Source organism: Orycteropus afer, unplaced genomic scaffold, assembly GCF_000298275.1.
Source record: "Orycteropus afer afer isolate SDZICR_OR568_19922 unplaced genomic scaffold, OryAfe1.0 scaffold00055, whole genome shotgun sequence".
NCBI classification, from domain to species: Eukaryota; Metazoa; Chordata; class Mammalia; order Tubulidentata; family Orycteropodidae; genus Orycteropus; species Orycteropus afer.
The window spans coordinates 3,707,897-3,728,127 of NW_006921642.1; the positions used below are offsets into that span (position 1 = coordinate 3,707,897).

Below are 20,231 nucleotides of genomic sequence, written 5' to 3' on the forward strand. Positions count from 1 at the left end.
TGTTTGTAATCTAGTAGAGAAATTATAATTTTTCACATCCAATGTCTTTATTGATATTATTATTTAACTGATTCTGCTCTAATCCAAGTACTCAAAGTACAAAAATTTCATGTACTTCAGTTTCACTTGTCTTCCCTTTATAACTTGTTAGACCATATCTTATTTTTAGTTATTCTCTCTGGCAAAATTTACAAAATGTATAGTGTGAAAAACACTCCTATTTCATCAACATCATTATTGCTTGCTGACTTTAACCATATGGATATTTTTTTTAAATAATCTTTTCTGATATAATTTTAGAATTAAAAGAAAAATGGGGTTGAGTAAACAACAAAAAGCCTATTGTAAGGTTATCCAGATTTTTGAGACCTTTCTGTGACTAAGGAAATGGGTCAGTAAATCTGGAAAACCTTAAACTTTCCATGAATTTCAATAAGTCAGAAAGACAGTAAGTCCCTGAGTCATGAATGTCAGACTTACAGACAACTCCTACTTGCCCTTTAAAGTATGGACATTTGCTCTCACTTTGAAATGACTGAACCAACCCCTACTCAAAACAAATTTTTCATCGTAATTACCTTCACTTGCTGAACGTGCAATTTGTAAGTAACTGAAAAGGCTTTGTTCTGGTTACCTAGTGCCACTCTGACAAGAATATACCACAAATGGAATGGCCTTAACAAATAGAAGTTTATTCTTACAATTTGGAGGCTTTAAGTCCAAGTTCAAAGTGCCAGGCTTTAAGGGCTGGGTGAAAGCCCCTCAGCCTTGGGCTTCAGCTCTGCCTCCTGCTCCTGGCCCACTGGAGCTAGAGGTGTTTCTTCACTCAGTCAGCTGCTGGCTGCTGAGGCTGAGAAGCCCTGAGGTTGACAAGTAAAAAGGCACAGTCCCGATGTTACCAATCCACATGGCAGGCCATTAACTTAAGTCCCTTGTAAGTCCCAAGGTCAGCAGAACATAGCAGTCTACATGCAGGGTCCAAGAGTGCCAAAGGCTAGAGACGATTCCCCAAGGCTTCTGCTTATATACAGGAAACAGACCACATTCCCTAAGGCAGCTACTCAGCTGCTCACAGTAAATTCCACCATGGAGTTGATTATCACCAGTCTCATCATGGGGCATACTACATCTAGCTGCCCAGCCACTCAACCAGGCCCAGCCAAGTTGACACACAAACTGAACTACCACAGGCTTCAAGCCTTTTCTTACACTAACCACTAAAAACAACCCACTGCCATCAAGCCTATTCCAACTAATAGTGACCCTATAGGACAGAGTAGAACTAACCCATAGAATTTCCAAGGGTTTTGTAAATCTTTATGGAAGCAGACTGTCTTATTCCTCTCCTGCAGAGCAGCTGATGGGTTTGAACTGTTGACCTTTAGGTCAGCAGTCAAATGCCTTAACCACTGACCCACCAGAGCTCTTTTCTTACACTAATGTAAGACTAAATAAGAACTATATGCACCATTCTGACTTACGTATAGTTTCAGTCGAAAGACACATTTAAGAACAGATCTCATTCATAACCTGGGGACTGACTTAATGAAAATGTAATCTTTTTTGACGTGATTTGGGAATCTAAACTTCTGTTTGGGTGACTCATGGGAGAAATAGATGGGAAATATAAAATGAGAATACTGTGTCTTGTAACATGAATTTATGATACAATGATGCAATTCTAATTTCCCACTGGTTCTTGTTCTCTTCCATCTGCTTTGTAAATAATTTTAAAAGTTAAGATGAATGTCTTGTAATTCCTATAAATTTACATATTGACCTAGATAGCCCACTGAAAAGGAAATAATTTGTTTTCCAAGGTTCATGTTTTGTAGTTTTATTTATAAATGAGTACATATTGACCACATATAAGTATTTCCAGTTATATAAACTTAAGGATCTTATATATTTAAATCCCAAATGGAAATTTTCAAAGAACTTTTATGTGTATCTGGATTTACATATCATTCTTTCCAAAGTGAATTTCGACAGAGCTACCAATAATTTTATACAAAGTTAATGTGGTAGACTTTGCATATTAGTACCCTTCTGTGAATAATCTTCATCATTAAAGGAAAATAAAAAAATTAATTGATAGGAGAAATTGTAACAAAATCAAGCATACTCATTATCCCAACTAGTAAAGTATTTCTGCTTAAATATAGATAATTCCATACCTACCCTCAAGTCACAGAGTATATATTGAATATGCTGACCAATATGCAATGGGATTTTATATGTGGATATCTTAATGAGTATTTTAATGTCTCTTTGCCCTTGAAATATACTGACATGTCTACATTTACTTAAGAATACATGCTAGTTAGTTATAATGTTTTTCAGAAAACCTCCAATAGCAGCAATTTTCAGGAATTTGGTGCAGAATCTATGTGGATATCAAAGAAATTCTGAAAACGTTTCATTCAAAGGCAAGCATATGTGTAAAAAAGCAATGTTATTTTCGGTAGTCTGTTCCAAGGTCATTATTAGTGATAAGAATATTAACAAAGTTTTCCATTGACAAAATGCCATGGAGAGCTATAATTTTCAAATGATCAAATAGCCCTGAAGAGCTACTGCTTAAAGATGATAAAAGCTAGGAGCCAAAACAATTACCATAGAGACCCTTTGTGAAATGATCCACAAAATAAGTGAAGAAAACAAGAGGAAGTGATACAGATTTGAAATATGTCATCAAATAAATTCTGAAAGAAATACAGAATACTCTACAAACTTGAGTGCTTTAGATATTCTTGTACTATCACCAGTTTTCTTCTAAGATTTATAAATTTTTGATGCCTTTTGGGATATAAATGATCATATATACCTTCAGTCCAGAGAGAGGTGGTCTTAATATTTATGCATGAAAGATGATTGGATTAATTTATGGATTGTGTGTGTGGTATATGTGTGGTGTGTGGGGTGACTTAAATCCCTGAAAAATAATTGAACTAAGTCCTTAAAATAATATCACCTGTTAAAATTAAATGTTTTAATGATAGTTTAATTATGGGTCACAATGCATTATGAAGTATCTTTAAACATTGAACCTTTGCATTGGCTATAACAGGAATTACTGTAAGGGCCAGCATTCAATCATCTCCTACCTGCTGTGCTCATCTTGACTGTGAAGGCAACAGTTCATTGTATTCACCAAAAAACTAAACAAACGACTATACAGAGACTTGGCCAAGAGATCCCGGTAAAATTCAGCAATCTTTATAGTATATCGCCGTATGATTATATCTCCTAAAATAGTAGAGAAGGGGGAAAAGATATCAGAATAGGGCTCTCCTCACTTAGAAGCAAATAAAACTATCTACATTCTTTTATCCTTTACACATGCACATATTATCAAAGGATGTAAAAAATAATTTTATTATGATTCTAATAAATGTGAATTTTTCTATCATTTTTTTTGTATAAAAGTTCTCTGAAAACAAGTGCTATATACATTGCAATTTTATTTATAACAAATGTTTACCCAAACTTCCAGCAGGGTTCCTCTTAGCAAGCTTTCTGAACAACAATCAACTGATCTGGGTATTGAAAAACCTGAAGTCATTTGGAAACTTGGTCACTTAGTGATCAAAATGTGGGTTTGGAGGTTAGAACCAAGATTAGGCCCTAAGTTAGAAATTTTTATGTCATTCTTAATGAGATGGTAACTGAAACCTTAAGTGATAGGCTCTTCAGAGGAAAACAAACAAAAAGATTGAGGATGATTAAGAATTAACAGCAAGAAATGTGAGAGGAAATGGGCGTGTAGAAATGAGTGAGACCTTGGTTGAACTGGCTAACTATTGCATCTCAGTCTGAGCAGAGAAGCATCATGTAATAGGATCATGACTGTGTGACATGAAAGTGGAGTCAGTTATCAATCAATTTGAGGAAGAAGAATTGATTCCGAGAGTAGCAGAGGTCAAAGCAAGGAAGTAATGATGAGTGAGAGAGTTATAAGTTCAAGGCCATCAAGGTGGATCAACAAAATGTGGCAGTGAAAGCACGTGTGGCAATTATGGTTATATAGAAAATCAGGTCCCTAGAGTGAAGATGATTGAGGGGTCCTAATGGGTCATGAATATATCAATATTGTGGGTAGGTAAGGGGCAAAGGACAGTCTGGGGGCTGCTAGCATATATTAAGTTATTCATGTTGATAGTGAGTTAAATTTTTCACAGAAAAGTCATGAGAAAGAATAATGTATTTGGAGAACTTCATGAAGCTTAGTATGTTTAGATGCAAGAGTGCTTATGGGAAAATGGCTGCAGATGAAGCATAAAAGTTAGGTGTGGTCCAAATAATAAAGGGCATTCTATTATTGTTAGCTGGCATGAAGTTGATTCCCCAGGTGTGCAGAGAACTTCTCCATAGGGTTTTCGAAGCTGGGACATTTTGGAAGCAGCTCACCAGGCCTGTCTTTCAAGCCATCTCTGGCTGGAGTGAAACCCCCAACCTTTCAGCTAGTAGCTGAGTGCTTAACTGTTTGTTCCACCCAGGGGTAACTAAAGGACATACTGTGCCATCATAACAGATGGACTTCATTCTAAGGGAATTGGAATATTTTTGGAGACTGATATCCAGGGATAAAAATCCTATTTGCAATTCAGGAAAGAGCATTCTTGAAGCAGTGGGGATAGAAGGCAAAATGGGTAAGACCAGATAGAAGACCAGCCAGGAGGTTCTTGCTATGGCCCATGAAAGGAATGATTGACTAAGACAATGGCAACTGAGATGATAGGAAGGCAGTATGCTTGAGAGGTGTTTATGGGTACAACTGGCATATGTCTGACACAGTGACCCAACAGAACAGAGAAGAACTGCTCCACAGGGTTTCCAGGGCTATAAATCTTTATGGAAGTAGGCTGTCACATCTTTCTCCCAAAGAGTGACTGGTGGGGTCAAACCACCTGCTGGGTGTGAACTACCCAGTAGGTGTGAACTGCTGACTTTGGGTTAGCATCCTAATGCTTTAACAAATGCACCATTTGAGCTTCCTTACTGTTAAGAGTAATGGTGAAATTTAGAGAAAAATGTTCACCTGGATGGTGAGACCTCAAAATCATGATAAACAGGTTGTTTAGGCAATGATTTATAATGAATATTTGATGACAATGTAGGAGAGCCATTCTCCTGCCCATTGAGTAGAGAAACATACAGCCAGTGGTTAAGCATGTGAACTTGGGAATCAGATAGCATTGGATTCTAATTCCAAGTATACCATTTACAAGTGATTTGGCGTTTAAAGGGAGCTCTGGTGGCATAGTGCCTAAGGCATATAACTGCTAACCAGAAGGCTGTCGGTTCAAACCCACCAGCCGCTCTTTGGAAGGAAGGTTAGGCAATCTACTTCTGCAGATATACCGCCTTGGAAACCCAAGGAAGGGTCACTATGAGTCGGATCTGACTTGATGGCAGTGAATTTGGTTTGGTTTGTTTTTGACATTTAAAGTTATTTAAACACTTTGAATCTTTCTTAGCTTTCTCATTTGTTAATATGGAAATAATTATGCCCACTTTATAGTGATTTATGAGAAGTAAAATATATAACACATATAGCATTTGACACAATTATATTAAAAATTCCTGAAATCCAGCTATTATTGTGATCAATGAGGTAGTGGGAGAAATTTGGCTCAATTAACCACAGAAAGAAATGGAACTGATTTTCAACTGAATAAATCCTCTGGGACTGATGATTTTTTTCCTCAAAGGACTGATTAGGTAGAAAAGGTGACCGGTTACTCAAAACGAGTTCTCAAGAACATAAATAGTTTACAATATAGGGTAATATCAAATAGGTTTATGATGATTTTCTCATTTGACATTCATTTCTGAGAAATAATTTCCCTGGGCAGAGTAAAGCGAAGTCACATTTCGTTCCCATATTTCAGAGAAGGTCACAAATTGCAGAAAGGTGAAAATCAGAGCACTGAAAAGCTTACCTTTAAGATATTGAATATCAGTTGTTAAAGCAGACACCATTTCATCTGTTGATACTTGTAACATGCCAGCTACTAAAATTAAAGCAGAATTGAAAATGCAAAGTTAGTATATTTTTGAGAGTAAGAATTGTGTATTATGGTTATAATTTATAACTTTTATATAGACATTAGAAAATTTGTATATTAGAGAAAAATAAACTACCACTGTCATTGTCAAATTCAGCTAGAGAAACAGCTAATAGTAATCAAAACACGAATGAGCTCTTGTGGTTCTTTGGCTTAAATCACAACAGGTTCTTTCCTCCTTGCCCTGGCATAGCACTGAATGTTGCTCTCATTTCTTGATCAGATTACTTGGATATCAAGGAAAGATATGTTGTTTATTGACAGTCCGGTTTTAAGGTATTTTGAAGAAATCTGGGAGTGACTAACAAGGAAACGTCAAAGGAAAGAGAGATTTTTGGCAAGATCTTTATCTTATATTTTGTTTAATACTTTTAAGTAATAACATACAACCAAAATATAATGAGTGGCAGGGACAAGGTAGAAAATATTTACAACAAGATATATAAACTTAAGTATAAGTGGATGAATCAATGCTGCTAATGTAGTTCTACAATACGATAAGGTAAACTGTGGTGGCAGAGTTGGGTCACTGAAATTTTTCCCCTTTTGTATAAGAATGGGTACTCTGTTAGAGAGAATTCAAAGTAAGTTTCATGCAATGACTGTATATCAATTTCCCTTTATTACCTATTATTTTGAATAATAATTAATAATAATGCTTGGAATTATTCAGATCACTAGGGAGGTTCAGCCTTTATTAATGTTTATTTGACATTTGGATACATTCTTTCATGAATTTTCTCTTCATGTTTGTCCATTTTAAAAAAAAGAAATTTATTTTATTTTTGTATGTGGCAGGTATCTCTATTATTCAGATGTGTAGCTATTTGTACCATCACCATTTATTAAATCATTATCTCCCACTGCATTGAATTGCCCTTTATCATATTTTCATGAATACTCGGGCCTTAGGTTTTGTACTCTGTACATACTTCACAGATTATTTTTTCTATTCTTGCCATATTATCTAGATTATAGTGTTTTTATGTTTTCATACAGCAAACCCCTCGAAAAATGTTCATTTTCTTTATTCTAATAGAAATTAATAATAAAGAAGAACAAAGTGGATATACACATTTTGTTTTTGTTTTTCTTCCTCATCCTTGATCTGCCCCTTAAGAAAAGATTTCGTCTATCAGATTTTGCAGTATGTCTGTAGTATGTCTCCATCTACTGGCCACTTTGAAAACAGCACATCAATGAGGTTAATGTCAGAAGGTCATGTTCCACTGACCTTGTTCCAGAAGCTGAAGGTCAGACACAAATGCTGAATCAGCGTCTGTCAGAGCAGTGAACTGAATGTCTCCAATGTGTAGTATTGCTGCTAGAATCACAAACAGATTCTCCACCTCCTACACATTTTACAAATAGAGAAAATAAATAGAATGGCTTAGAAAAGAGATAGGAAGATAAACCCTTTAAGAACCAAAAAATAGATTAAAACAATACACAGTTTGAAGGGTGCTCATTTTTCAGAGCCCAGATATTTGAAAAGAGAACTGTGAATATCTGAAGAATGTTAACATTTCATAATTCAATACACCAAACCAGAAAAACAAAACCACTGCCATTGAGTTGATTTGGACTCATAATGGCTCCCATTGGGTTGCCATGGCTGTAAATCTTTAGAGAAATAAATTGCTTCATCTTCCTCCTATGGAGAAGCTGGTGGGTTTGAACTGCTGACCTTCTAGTCAGCTTTACCCACTATACCACCAGAGCTTCTTAATTACACATTTCTTAATACACATTTCTTTTAAATCAATGCTTCTGCTCCTTAATAACCCTTTCAGGACCCAGTTATTTTCCACTTTGAATTTTTTGTTGATATCATGAGTTTTCATTAATGGTAAACATGCTGAATCAAGGAGCTTTTCCAAAATTTTGATATAAAATTTTAATTTGTATACATATTATGTGAGACACATATGTCCCTCTGGACTCTAGGGAGGATTATGCAGGGCACATATGTACCTCTTGACTATGGGGTAAGAATATGGGAAAAACCCTTGTTACTCTGGATTCTGGGATAAAGTTATATGGAACACATATGTCTCTCTTAACTCTGGAGAGTGGGACTTAAGCTGTGGTTAGGTGCCATCAAGATGGTTTTGACTCATAGTGACCCTATGTACAACAGAATGAAACACTGCCTGGTCTATCACTATCCTCACAAATGTTGCCCTGCTTGAGCTCATCACTGCAGGCATTATGTCTATCCATCTCAATGAAGGCCTTCCCCTTTATCTCTGACCCTCTACTTTACCTAGTATGATATCCTTCTTCAGGGACTAATCCCTTCTTAGTGGGGTACCTATGTTCCTCTGGACTCTGCACTTTCATCTCGATCCCTTGACAGGTGCATGCAATTTAGGGCACCTGAAAATGCAGTATTCCCATGAACTTAGAATCATTGCATAAAAAGCAACTTCCAAATCACACATACAAAACCAAAAAATCACACCTATTGCCATCTAGTTAATTTTGACCCAAAGCAACTACATAGAACAAAATAGAACTGCCCTATAGGGTTTCTAAGGCTATAAACTTTTGTGGAAGCAGATTGCCATATCTTTCTCTCACAGAGAAGCTAGTGAGTTCTAACCAACAATCTCTCAGTTAGGAGCCAATATGTTAACCACTGCACCATCAGTACTCCTTAAATAGCACACAGGAATCTGAAAATATACTGGCAAAGCTTATTTCCAGTAAAAAAAAAAAAAAAAAAAAAGACAAAAATTTTGCAAAATCACATGTCCAGGATGCACCACCTCACACAATATCCTGTAAAAAACAGTAGCACGTACCTCTTTTCATTTCAAATAGCCATAGAGGCCCCTTAGGAAGGGAGTATGTACTGTTACTGGAAAAGCAGCTATCTCATCAACCCTCAAACCCAAACAAACAAACTTACTGCCATTGAGTCAATTCTAACTCATAGCAATCCCCTTTGGGTTTCTGAGGATGTAAATCTTTGCAGTAGTTTGCCCAGTCTTCCTTCTGCAGAGGGGCTGGTGGTGGGTTTAAACTGTCAACCTTCTGGTTAGCAGTCAGATACCTTAGACACTATACCACGAGTGCTCTTTTATTTCCCACAGGTCAGGAAAGGGTTTAAACAAATGAGAGCAAGAAGATAATATTCTGATATAAGTTAACAATTTAGATGATATTCTGATATAAGTTAACAATTTCTACATTATGCAAAGTCAATTACTATAAAAACTATGGTGTACTGGCTGGATGTCACATGTGTGATCAGTATTTATACACCTCTTCTCAGATTGAGGTAGAACTGTAAAGAGAGTCTAATCAGAGTTTGCAGCCACTGTGGCTACTTCATTAGGGAACATAGATCATGCGCATCTCCTGGCTATCTCTTTTATGAGAAGAAGTAATATTATTGTTATGGAATTTTTTTTATTTCTGAAAAATTAAGTGCAGCATAATGCAAACATTTATGCCTAGATAAACAAAATGGTAATTGTTTTTTAAGGTGTTTTGAGGAAAACTCAGGAAAAATAAAAAGGATGTTGGCAAGCATTATCTTTGAGCAGAAGGTAGCAGGAAGTGAGAGAATGTTTGCCGAGAGAGAATGTCTGAGAATCTGGAACTCTGCATAAAGAAAGAAATTAGACCTCAAATTTGGTTTTGGGCAGTCATTTTCTGGCAAGAATGAAAAAAATCACAAAATGGCTTTAATTTAAAATATGCTTCTCTAAAATAATAAATATTTAGTGTGGTGCTCTCAACAGCATTACACTTATAAGGAAAATCTCAGTTTCCTAGTCTATAATTTTGGAATAAATAAACCCTCCAAAAACCAACTGTACTGCTGTTGAGTCAGATCCGACTCATAGCGACCCCTCCTTGGGTTTCCTAGGCGATATTACTACAGAAGTAGATTGCCCAATCTTCCTTCTGAGGAAATAAACCCTAGCCAAGATCAATTTTGAGAATTGTTCTAAGAGCAACTCCTATATGCTTTACAAATAAAAGTTAAAATCCTTGAGACTTTGACAAATATTCTCCAGAACCTCTCATTTTCATCATAAGGTTTGACTTTACCATCTGTAAAATGAGAGGGTTGAAAAGAAAGATCTCTATGTAATTTCCACCTATAAAACTCTATGACTGTGTTGTTATTCAAAATGTTTGTGGAAACCCCAAATTCAATTATTAGTCTTTCAAATTCTATTCATTAATATTTCATAGAATAGCCATTTTCCTAGGCTCTAAAGCTACCTGACAATTTTTAAAAATTCTAATAATTCATTAAATATTCTAATGTTGTACAATAGGCACCTCTGGTTACACAAACAAGAACTAGAATTTGTTCTCTCCTTAAAAAAACTTACAATTTAATGTCAGAGACAGAACTATAAAAACGGACTATAATGTAGATTACTATGTGGTAAAGTCTAAAATAGAAGCAAAAATAAATGACTGTGAGCACAAGGCTGAGGGTATTATTATTGTCAGTGTCTATTTGTAGTGAGCACTAATTCTCTGTCTTTGGTGGCACAGTTATAGTGGCAGTGATAGAGTGTAAGTAGAGGTATCTTTCCTTTCTGCCCAGGACCACAAAAATACCTTGCAAATTTTGATCCAAGAGCCTCACCAGCCCCTAACATCTTTCAAATCTTATTGAACATAAAGTATCCTTCTTATATAGACAGAAATTGTCATGATTCCATCACTACAAGGTATAAAGATGAAAGGATTCTCTTTACATCTTTTGTTAAAATGACATTTCTTTTACCAAAAAGGTTATTAGATCAACTGTTAGTTACCTTAAAACCAAACTCACTGCCATCGAGTCGATACCAACTCATTGTGACCCCATTGTGTTCCTTGGGCTATAAATCTTTATGGATCTGCAGAGCAGCTGGTGGGATTGAACCACTGACCTTTTGGTTAACAGCCAAATGTTCTATACACTATGCTGCCAGAGCTCCTTTTAGTGAACTTAGGCAGAAGTTATATATTGCTTGCCCTGCCTTTGAGAATCAGTCATAGACCTTTAAATCCCTGTCTCCAAACATTCAGCTGCTAACCAAAAGGTACACAGTTCAAACCCACCATGCACTCCACAGGAGAAAGATGAGGCAGCCTGCTTCTGTAAAGCTTTACATCTTTGGAAACCCTAAGGGTGGTTCTACTCTGTCCTGTACAGTCACTAAGAGTTGGAGTTGGCTCAATTACAGAGAGTTTTGTCTCCAAGTAAGTGGTATTTTGGTAGAATTGTTCCTTACCAATCCCTGTACCCAAATTTTCAATAAAGAAACAGAAATTTTAGTTATAGAGGGAGGAAAGAAAGTAAAAGCATAAGTCTTTCGATCTGCTTTGCTCATATGGGCCTTTTAAGAAGCAGCAGCAAGTGTTAAGGCCAGCATTGAGCAAAAAGATAGGCGTTAGTTGAGAAAGACAGTGGATAATGAAAGCAAAATAGAACTAGATATCATATGACTTCAAATTCCTAGAATTTCATTCTCTGATTAGCCTGAGGATGGAGTGAAGCAAAATTCTCCAGAAATAATTCATTTAGGGTGAGTTCCTTATCTCCTCCAAAGATCCCTGATGACACAGCACTTAAAGGCTCAGCTGCTAACTGAAAGGTCAGAGATAACAAACACACCAGTAACTCCACAGGAAAAAGAAGTGATAGTCTGCTTCTGTAAAGATTACTACCTTGGAAACCTTATGGGGAAATTATGCTCTCTCTTATAGGGTCTCTATGAGTTGGAATAGACTAAATGGCAACAGGTTTCCTATCTCCTCAACCCTCACCTTTTTGCTAACTTCTCTCTCTTCACTGCCCATTCACTGCCTTATTATTTATACCTATGTGGACAGCTTGTTTGTCAGTCTGTTGTACTGTGGTAACTTGTGCGCTGCTGTGATGCTAGAAGCGATGTCACTGGTATTTAAATACAAGCAGAGTCATGCATGGTGGGCAGGTTTCAGTGAGCTTCCAGACTAAGACAGATGGAAAGAAAGATGGGGCTAAGCGCTTCTGAAAAAAATGACCACTGGAAATCTTATGAATAGCAGTGAAACATTGTCAGATATATTACTGGAAAACTTTATGAAAAGCCATGTAACATGGTCCAATATAGTGCTGGAAGATGAGCCCCTCAGGTTAGAAGGTACTTAAAATATGACTGGGGAAGGGCTGCTTCCTCAAGATAGAGTCAAACTTAAGGTATGGACCTTCATCCTTTTGGGACCTTAATTTGTTCATGGGGCATGACTCAAAATGAGAAGAAATAGTTGCAAATTTTCATCAATAATCAGAATGAGGAATGACAAAGTGTGAATCTAGAACAATTGTAGGTTGTCAGAAATGAAATGCAACACATAAAGATTGATATCCTAGATATTAGTGAGCTGAAATGGACTGGAATTGGCCATTTTGAATCTGAGAATCATGCAGTCTACTATGACAGGAATGACAAATTGAAGAGGAGTAGTGTCACGTTCATTGCCAAAAAAGAACATTTCAAGATCTATCCTGAAGTACAATGCTGTCAGTGACAGGATAATATTCATATGCCTATAAAGAAGACTACTTGATACTATTATTTTTCAAATTTATGCACCAACCACTAAAGACAAAGTTGAAGAAACTGAATATTTTTAACCAAATTCTGCAGTCTGAAAGTGACCAAACATGCCATCAAGATGTATTGACAATTACTGGTGATTGGAATGTGAGTATTGGAAACAAAGAAGAACCATTAATAAATGACCTTGGTGAAAGAAATGACACTGGAGACCACATGGTAGAATTTTGCAAGACTAACAACTTATTCATTGAAAATGCCTTTTGTCAACAACATAAACAGTGACTATACACATGGACCTCACAAGATGGACTACACAGGAATGAAATTGACTACATCTGTGAAAAGAGGTGAAGGAGAAGCACAATATCGTCAGTCAAAACAAGGCCAGGAGATGACTGTAGAAAAGACCAGCAATGTCTCATACGCAAGTTCAACCTGAAGTTGAAGAAAATTAAAATAAGTCCATGAGAGCCAAGATATGACCTTGATTATAGGCCACCTGAATGTAGAGACCATCTGAAGAATAGATTTGACTCACTGAACACCAATGATTGAAGAAAAGATGAGTTGTGAGATGGTATCAAGAACATCCTACACGAAAAAAGCAAATGGTCATTAAAAAGATAGGAAAAGAAGAAAAGACCAAAATGGATGTCAGAGGAGACTCTGAAACTTTCTCTTGAATGAATAATAGTTAAAGAGAATGGAAGAAATGATGAAGTTAATGAGCTGAACAGAATATTTCAAAGAGTGACTCAAAAAGACAAAATAAAGAAGTACAATGAAATGTACAAACCTAGAATTATAAAACCAAAAGAGTAGAAAATGCTCTGCATTTCAACTCAAGCTGAAAGAACTGAAGAAAAAAAGTCAAGCCTCAAATTGCAATATTGAAGGATTCTATGGGTAACATTTTGAACAATTCAGGAAGCATCAAAAGAAGATGGAAGGAATATACAGAATCACTGTACTAAAAAAGTGGTCAATGTTTAACTATTTCAGGAGGCAGCATACGATCAAGAACTAATGGTATTGGAGGAGTAAATCCAAGCTGCACTGAACTCACTGGAGAGAAACAAGGCTGCAGGAATAGATGGGATACCCAATGAGAAGTCTCAACAAACAAATGCAGCTCTGGAGGCACTTCCTTGTTTATGTTAATGAAATTTGGAAGACAGCTACCTGGCCAACTGATTGAAAGAAATTCATATTTGTGCCCATTCCAAAGAAATATGATGTAAAAGATTGTGGAAATTACTGAACAATATAATTAATATCACATGCAAGTAAAATTTTGCTGAATATAATTTAAAAAAAATGTTGCAACAGTATATTGACAGGATACTGTCAGAAGTTCAAGCCAGAAGAGGCTATGGAACAAGAGATCTCTTTGCTGATGTCAGATGGATCCTGGCTGAAAGCAAAGAATATCAGGAAGATATTTACCTATGTTTTATTTACTATGCAAAGGCATTAAAATGTGTGGATCATAACACATTATGAATAACATCACAAAGAATGAGAATTCTATAACATTTAATTGTGCTCATGATGAACCTGTGCACAGACCAAGAGGAAATCATTCAAACAGAACAAGGGGATACTTCATGGCTTAAAACAAGGATATATGTGTGCCAGGGTGGTATCTTTTCACCATACTTATTCAATCTGCATACTGAGAAAATAATCGGAGAAGCAGGACTATGCAAAGAAGAATGTGGCATCAGAATTTAAGGAAGACTCATTCACACCTGTGATATGCAGATGACACAACTTTGCTTACTGAAACTGAAGATGACTTGAAGCACTTACTGATGAAGACCAAAGCCTTCTGTATGAATTGCACCTCACTATAAAGAAAACAAAAAATCTTCACAACTGCACCAATGAGCAACATCTTGAAAAATGGAGAAAAGATCACAACGGTCAGGGATTTCATATTACTTGGATCCACAGTCAATGCCCATGGAAGCATCAGTCAAGAAATCAGATGATGGATTGCATTAGGCAAATCTGTTGCAAAAAGACCTGTTTAAGATGTTTAAGAGCAAAGATGTCACTTTGAGGACTAAGGTGTGCCTGATCTAAGCCATGGTCTTTTCAATTCCTTCAAATGGCATGTGAAACCTGGGTAATGAATAAGAAAGATTAAAAGAGAGTCAAAGCCTTTGAATTGTGGTGCTGAGGAAGAGTATTGAAAATACTGAGGTCTGCCAGAAGAACAAACAAATCTGTCTTGGAAGAAATGCAGCTTGTATGCTCCTTAGAGGTGAAAATGGCCAGTCTTTATCTCTTGTACTTTGGCCATGTTGTCATAAGGGATCAGTCCCTGAAGAAGAATATTACACACTTGGTAAAGTAGAGGATTAGGAAAAAGGGGAAGACCCTCAATGAGAGGGATTGACACAGTGGCTGCAATGATCGGCTCGAGCACAGCAAAGATTGTGAGATGACACAGGATTGGGCAGTGTTTCATTACGCTGTACACTGGTTTCCTATGAGTTGGAGCTGATTCAACAGCACCTAACAACAAACCATGTGGACAGGGAACAAACAGAGATCTACAATTAATCAACTCATTAATTCAAGAAATAAAAAAAAATAATAAAATAAAATGTTTAAATCTGTGACTAAATTTAAGCTCTTGAAGTACAGGTGTACCAGAGATACCCATGCAATCTGATATTAATTCTTGGTAAAGAATCAGATGTACTTCAAACATGCTACCATATTGAAAGAGGCAAAAACAGAGAGATAATTCATAAGGGAACTAAGTAGAGACATGTGGCGATTCTGAAAGTATTTCTCAAGGCTTAGGTTATTTCATATGTCTTAGTATTTAAACTTGAGCTGGGCAAGATGGTAGCCAAACCATACATGACTACTTATGCTTAAATTAATTAAACTTATATAAAATTAGAATGTATTTCCTCAGCCATACAAGCCACATTTCAAATGTCCAGTATCATATATGGCTAGGGTCTACTATATTTTTTATCATGGATATAAAACATTTCCAGTATCATAGAAATTTCTACTGCACACCACTGATACAAACATTTTAAATGTTAATATTTGCCTTGATATTTCAAAGTATTTGGTAATTATTTAAGAATGAGAAGAAGCTTTATATTTTTTGAAGAGGTATTTTCATAAAGTGATAACATTAATTTTCCAAGTGATTGTGAACACTATTTTATGTATCCTTCCCCAATCAGACAGGATACTGCCAAAAGGAACTCTGATGGCACTGTGATTAAAGAATTGGGCTGCTAACAAAAAGGTCAATGGTTGGAACCCACCAAGTGCTATCCACATGAGAAAGATGAGGCAGTCTGCTTCCATAAAGATTTATGGCTTCGGAAACCCTATGGGGCAGTTGTTCTCTGCTCTATTGGGTCACTATGAGTCAGAACCTACCCGATGGCTGTGTGTTTTTTCTTAATCAGTTACTTCATATCAACCACTTTCTCTTTTGACTGTAAATATAAAAGTCTTGTGATCTGTTTTGCTCATGTGGTCCTTTTAAGAAACCGTCTTCCTGAAAATAGCACCCTTCACTATTTGTTTCTTCTATCACCAACAGCATATTAATTTTTTGTTTATGTCTATTTCCTCCATTAGGATATAAGCTCTATAAGGGCAAGGGCTATGTCTTACTCACTGCTGAATCATCAGTGTTGAAACAATGCCTCGAATGTAAAATATTTTTGAATAAATAACTTATAAACTGGTGGAAACTTGGTTTTCTCAATGAAATATTTATAACTTACCAAATTACTGAAGCCAATTATAGTCAGGGATTGTTTCAGAACAGCTAATTTCTCTCTGTTCAGTGAATGCTCTGCTGTTGATGTAGTTTCCTGGATGGTCTGGTCCAAATACCTGTTCAGGATAAAAGTACGTAGTATTATGACTTGGCTTATAGTCAAATTCCAGTGGGTAAAAATCACATCAACCATATTTAGTGTCCAGAATAAAAGAAATCACCTGAACATTGCATACCCATGTGTTTACAAGTTTTCTGGTATATAAGAGCACATGATATTTCAGAAAATAAACAAAGTTCTTGCTGTACCAGGATATATTTACACTGTTTAACTTGGGTCTTACTGTAACTTTACCCTTCCTGGTCAAAAGACAAGGTCACAAGAGTTTTATGTATTTCCTATGAAAGGCTGGCAAGTCCTTTAATATGACTTTGTAATTTTTATTTGCATTAAGGATGCTTAATTAGAGACATTTATTATTTCTTTCTGTCAACATCATTTAAGTATGAAATGGTTCTTTAATTTATCAAATTTTGTTTCCTTTCATTCACAAAATATGTATTAATCACTTACCAAATAGAGGCAATAATAAGCAACTGAGAATAAACAGATAAAGGGCTCATTCCTAGAACCTAAACAAACAAAACCAATGATGCATCCAGAGAGAGACAAGAGATGAGATAGCTACATTGTGCTATGGAAATAGATATAAAGCAAGGTGCTATATAAAAATGTCAGTCCCTGGGAGGTGCAAAGGAGATCTGGTTGCATAGCACCTAAGGCATTTGACCTCTAACCAGAAGGCTGGCTGTTCAAACCCATCAGCCACTCCTTGGAAGGAAGGTTGGGCAATCTACTTCCTTAGTGACACTGCCTCGAAAACCCAAGGAGGGGTTGCTATGAGTTGGATCCGACTCAATGGCAGTGAATTTTTTTTTTTTTTTGGTTTAGGAGGTACAAAGTATTTGTACCTAAGCAGTAACCTAAGGGTTGGAAGTTCAAAGACATTCAGTGGTGTTACAGAAGAAAGATGTGGGGATCTGCTTCCATAAAGATCATTGTTGTTAGACAGAAATGGGTTTGCTGTTTTTGTTAGTGTATATAGGAAAGTGTGATGGTCTATTTTCTGTGTCAATAAATTACTATAATTGATTCCACTTATAGTACTTCCATGTGACAGAGTAGAACTCCCTGGAACAGATTTCTGGCTATAATATTTATGTAAGTAGATGGCCAGGTCTTTTTCTCGTGGAGCCACGGGATGGGTTAAAACCACCAACCTTTAGGTTAGCAGTGAACACTTAATCAACTGCACCCCCAGGGATCCTTTCCACAAGGATTACAGCCAAGAAAATCTTATAAAGCAGTTCTACTCTGTAATTATGGGATCACCACGCATCAGAATTGGCTGGACAGAAATGGATTTGCTGTTTTTGTTAGTGTATATAGGAAAGTGTGATGGTCTATTTTCTGTGTCAATTTGGTTTGCAGGGGTTTAGCCAAACACAGTAAAACTTGAGAAATCCACAACCTGTGCAAGTTGGAAACCATCAGGGAAGGAAAATAAAATATTTTCCACTAATAGTGATAGAAAAGTGATAAACCTCACTTTTAAAGGCAGAAAATTTTTGAAACCTAGAAAAACAAGGGAGTACCATCAACTTCTGGCTCTCACAGGTTTCACTGCAGTAGTTGTCATTCTACAATGTGATCTAACAAAATGTGATATAAACATCTTCCATGGTACAGTCTAGTGTAATATAATCAGTTGAAAAAATTAGTTTCTTTGGGATGTATTTTGCCTTAAGTAGATACTTTGGCAAAATTCCCTCTTTGTCTCTCTCCATTGTGCAGTCTTCCATTTGTCTGACCTACAGATCTTCGAACACAAGACTGCAAAAGTCTCCAGTCTGCTGCCTGGCCTATGGACTTCCCAGCCCCTACAACTGCATGAGTCCATGCTTGAAGTAATTCAATCACTCTGTCTGTCTGTCTATATATAAATATGCATACACACACATTTATGTATGTATGTATGTGTGTGTATGTATTGGCAAACTTACAGAGGGACCCAAACAATGGAAGACAGGAGCTCAGATCCAGAAGTAGACAATGAAGAAAGGCTGTGAGGACCAGAAAGCATCAGTTATTCCAAGCATTGGAACATAAGTATGAAATAGTCAAGTACATGCTATGACTTAAGAGTATCTGTGAAATAACTAGCAACATGTGAAAGGAGAATGATGCATATAGGGAACTCAAATATGTATGTCAGTGAAATTGGAGCTTAGGGGAGGGGAGTAAAGATGGATTAAGTTGAAGACATATTCAGAGTTTTGGAATTCTTGTTAAATAGTTATGAATTATACCTTGAAACCAATAGGAAGCCAGAATATTTTGAAACAAATAAGAGGCATATGAGATCGATGGTTCAGAAAGAATATTTTCTGGTGGTTCTATGAAAGAACAAATGGGGAAAGGGATGAGACAATTAAGGGGAAGAGACCAAAACTGGTAAAGAATAAAGAGGAAGGGAGATAGAGAGGAACAGAAGTGACAGAACTGGTGAGACTAGTGGATAGTCTGGATATAAAAGGAAGAGAAAAGAGAGAACTTGATGATTCTCAAGTTTTTATCTGGTGAAACTGAGTGGATAGTAGGTCCATTTAACCAGCAAGAGACTTCAACAGAAGGTGTAATTTTTCTGAGACAGAAAGTCCTGTATTTTATTTTGGAAATGCTGACTTTGAACTATTAGTTGAAGTTCAAATAGATTTTCAAGAGATAAATACATATTAGAATCTGGAATTCACTAGAAAATAAGATTTGGAAGTCATCAACATGAGGATGAGTAAAATCATGTGAGTGGATGAACTCACCAAAAATAAAACTTTAAAATTTTATGGATGACGAAAGATTTGAGTTATCAGGAAAAGAGTAGGAAAATTAAAAGAGATTAGAATGATCAAAAACAAAAGGCTATATATTTTTTTTATTTACAGATTGGTAGGGACAGATAAAAAATAAAACATAGAAACAAGGCAATCTTTAATGTTCTTAGCAAGTGAGGATTGAAAATTTAGTAGTGTTGTAGAGGCAGAAGCAAACTACAGTTGTAGGGGTGGGGTTTACAGATTGATTATCTTTTAAGAATGTTAAAAGAAACAATGACTTTGCATATTCTACTCTGTAATGATATGAGCTAATTTTTCTTTTCAAGATGATAAAAGTCCACTTTGAATAAAGTAGTAACTTATATAATTATCAACACTAAGTACCAAAAAAAAAAAAAAAACCCAAACTCACTGCTATCAAGTTCATTCTAACTCATAGTGAATCCCTTTGGGTGTCCAAGGCATTAAATCTTTATGGAAGTAGATTGACCAGTCTGCTTTCTTCAGAGTGGCTGGTGGGCTTGAACCGCCAATCTTCTGGTTAGCTGTCAAATGCCTTAGGCACTGTGAAGATGGATGGAAGTTTGTTTTGAGAAATCACAAGTATTCAGAGCTGTTTCAATTTCCTATCAAACTTTTTAGTCACTAAAACACCATAAACTAAGACAGAATTTGGTACTAAGAAATATGGTGCTGGTTAACAGATACATAAAAATGTGGAAGAAGCTTTGGAACTGGGTAATGGCTGGGAGAGTTTGGAAGTACTCGACCATAAGAGCCCACCTAGATAGCCATAACAAGACCATAGGTAAAATTATAGACAATAAGCATGAATCAAATGAGGGATCAGAAAGAACTGAGAGCTGTGGGGAGAGCTTCCATTATCCTGAATAGAATGTTGCTAGAAATGCAGGCATATAATGTGCTTCT

At 36.2% G+C, this 20,231-nt stretch overlaps 1 protein-coding gene across 1 annotated transcript in view; it reads right to left on the minus strand.

Moving 5' to 3' along the window:
• Positions 1–20,231, minus strand: part of MYO16 (myosin XVI) — a 974,663-nt gene that overhangs the window by 416,648 nt on the left and 537,784 nt on the right. Inside the window, exons 16-19 of the mRNA XM_007938926.2 lie at positions 16,411–16,522; positions 7,306–7,423; positions 5,946–6,017; positions 3,108–3,249 (exon numbers count right to left, since the gene is read on the minus strand). Coding sequence (XP_007937117.1) covers positions 3,108–3,249; positions 5,946–6,017; positions 7,306–7,423; positions 16,411–16,522 — 444 coding nt within the window. The remainder of the gene's footprint in view (positions 1–3,107; positions 3,250–5,945; positions 6,018–7,305; positions 7,424–16,410; positions 16,523–20,231) is intronic.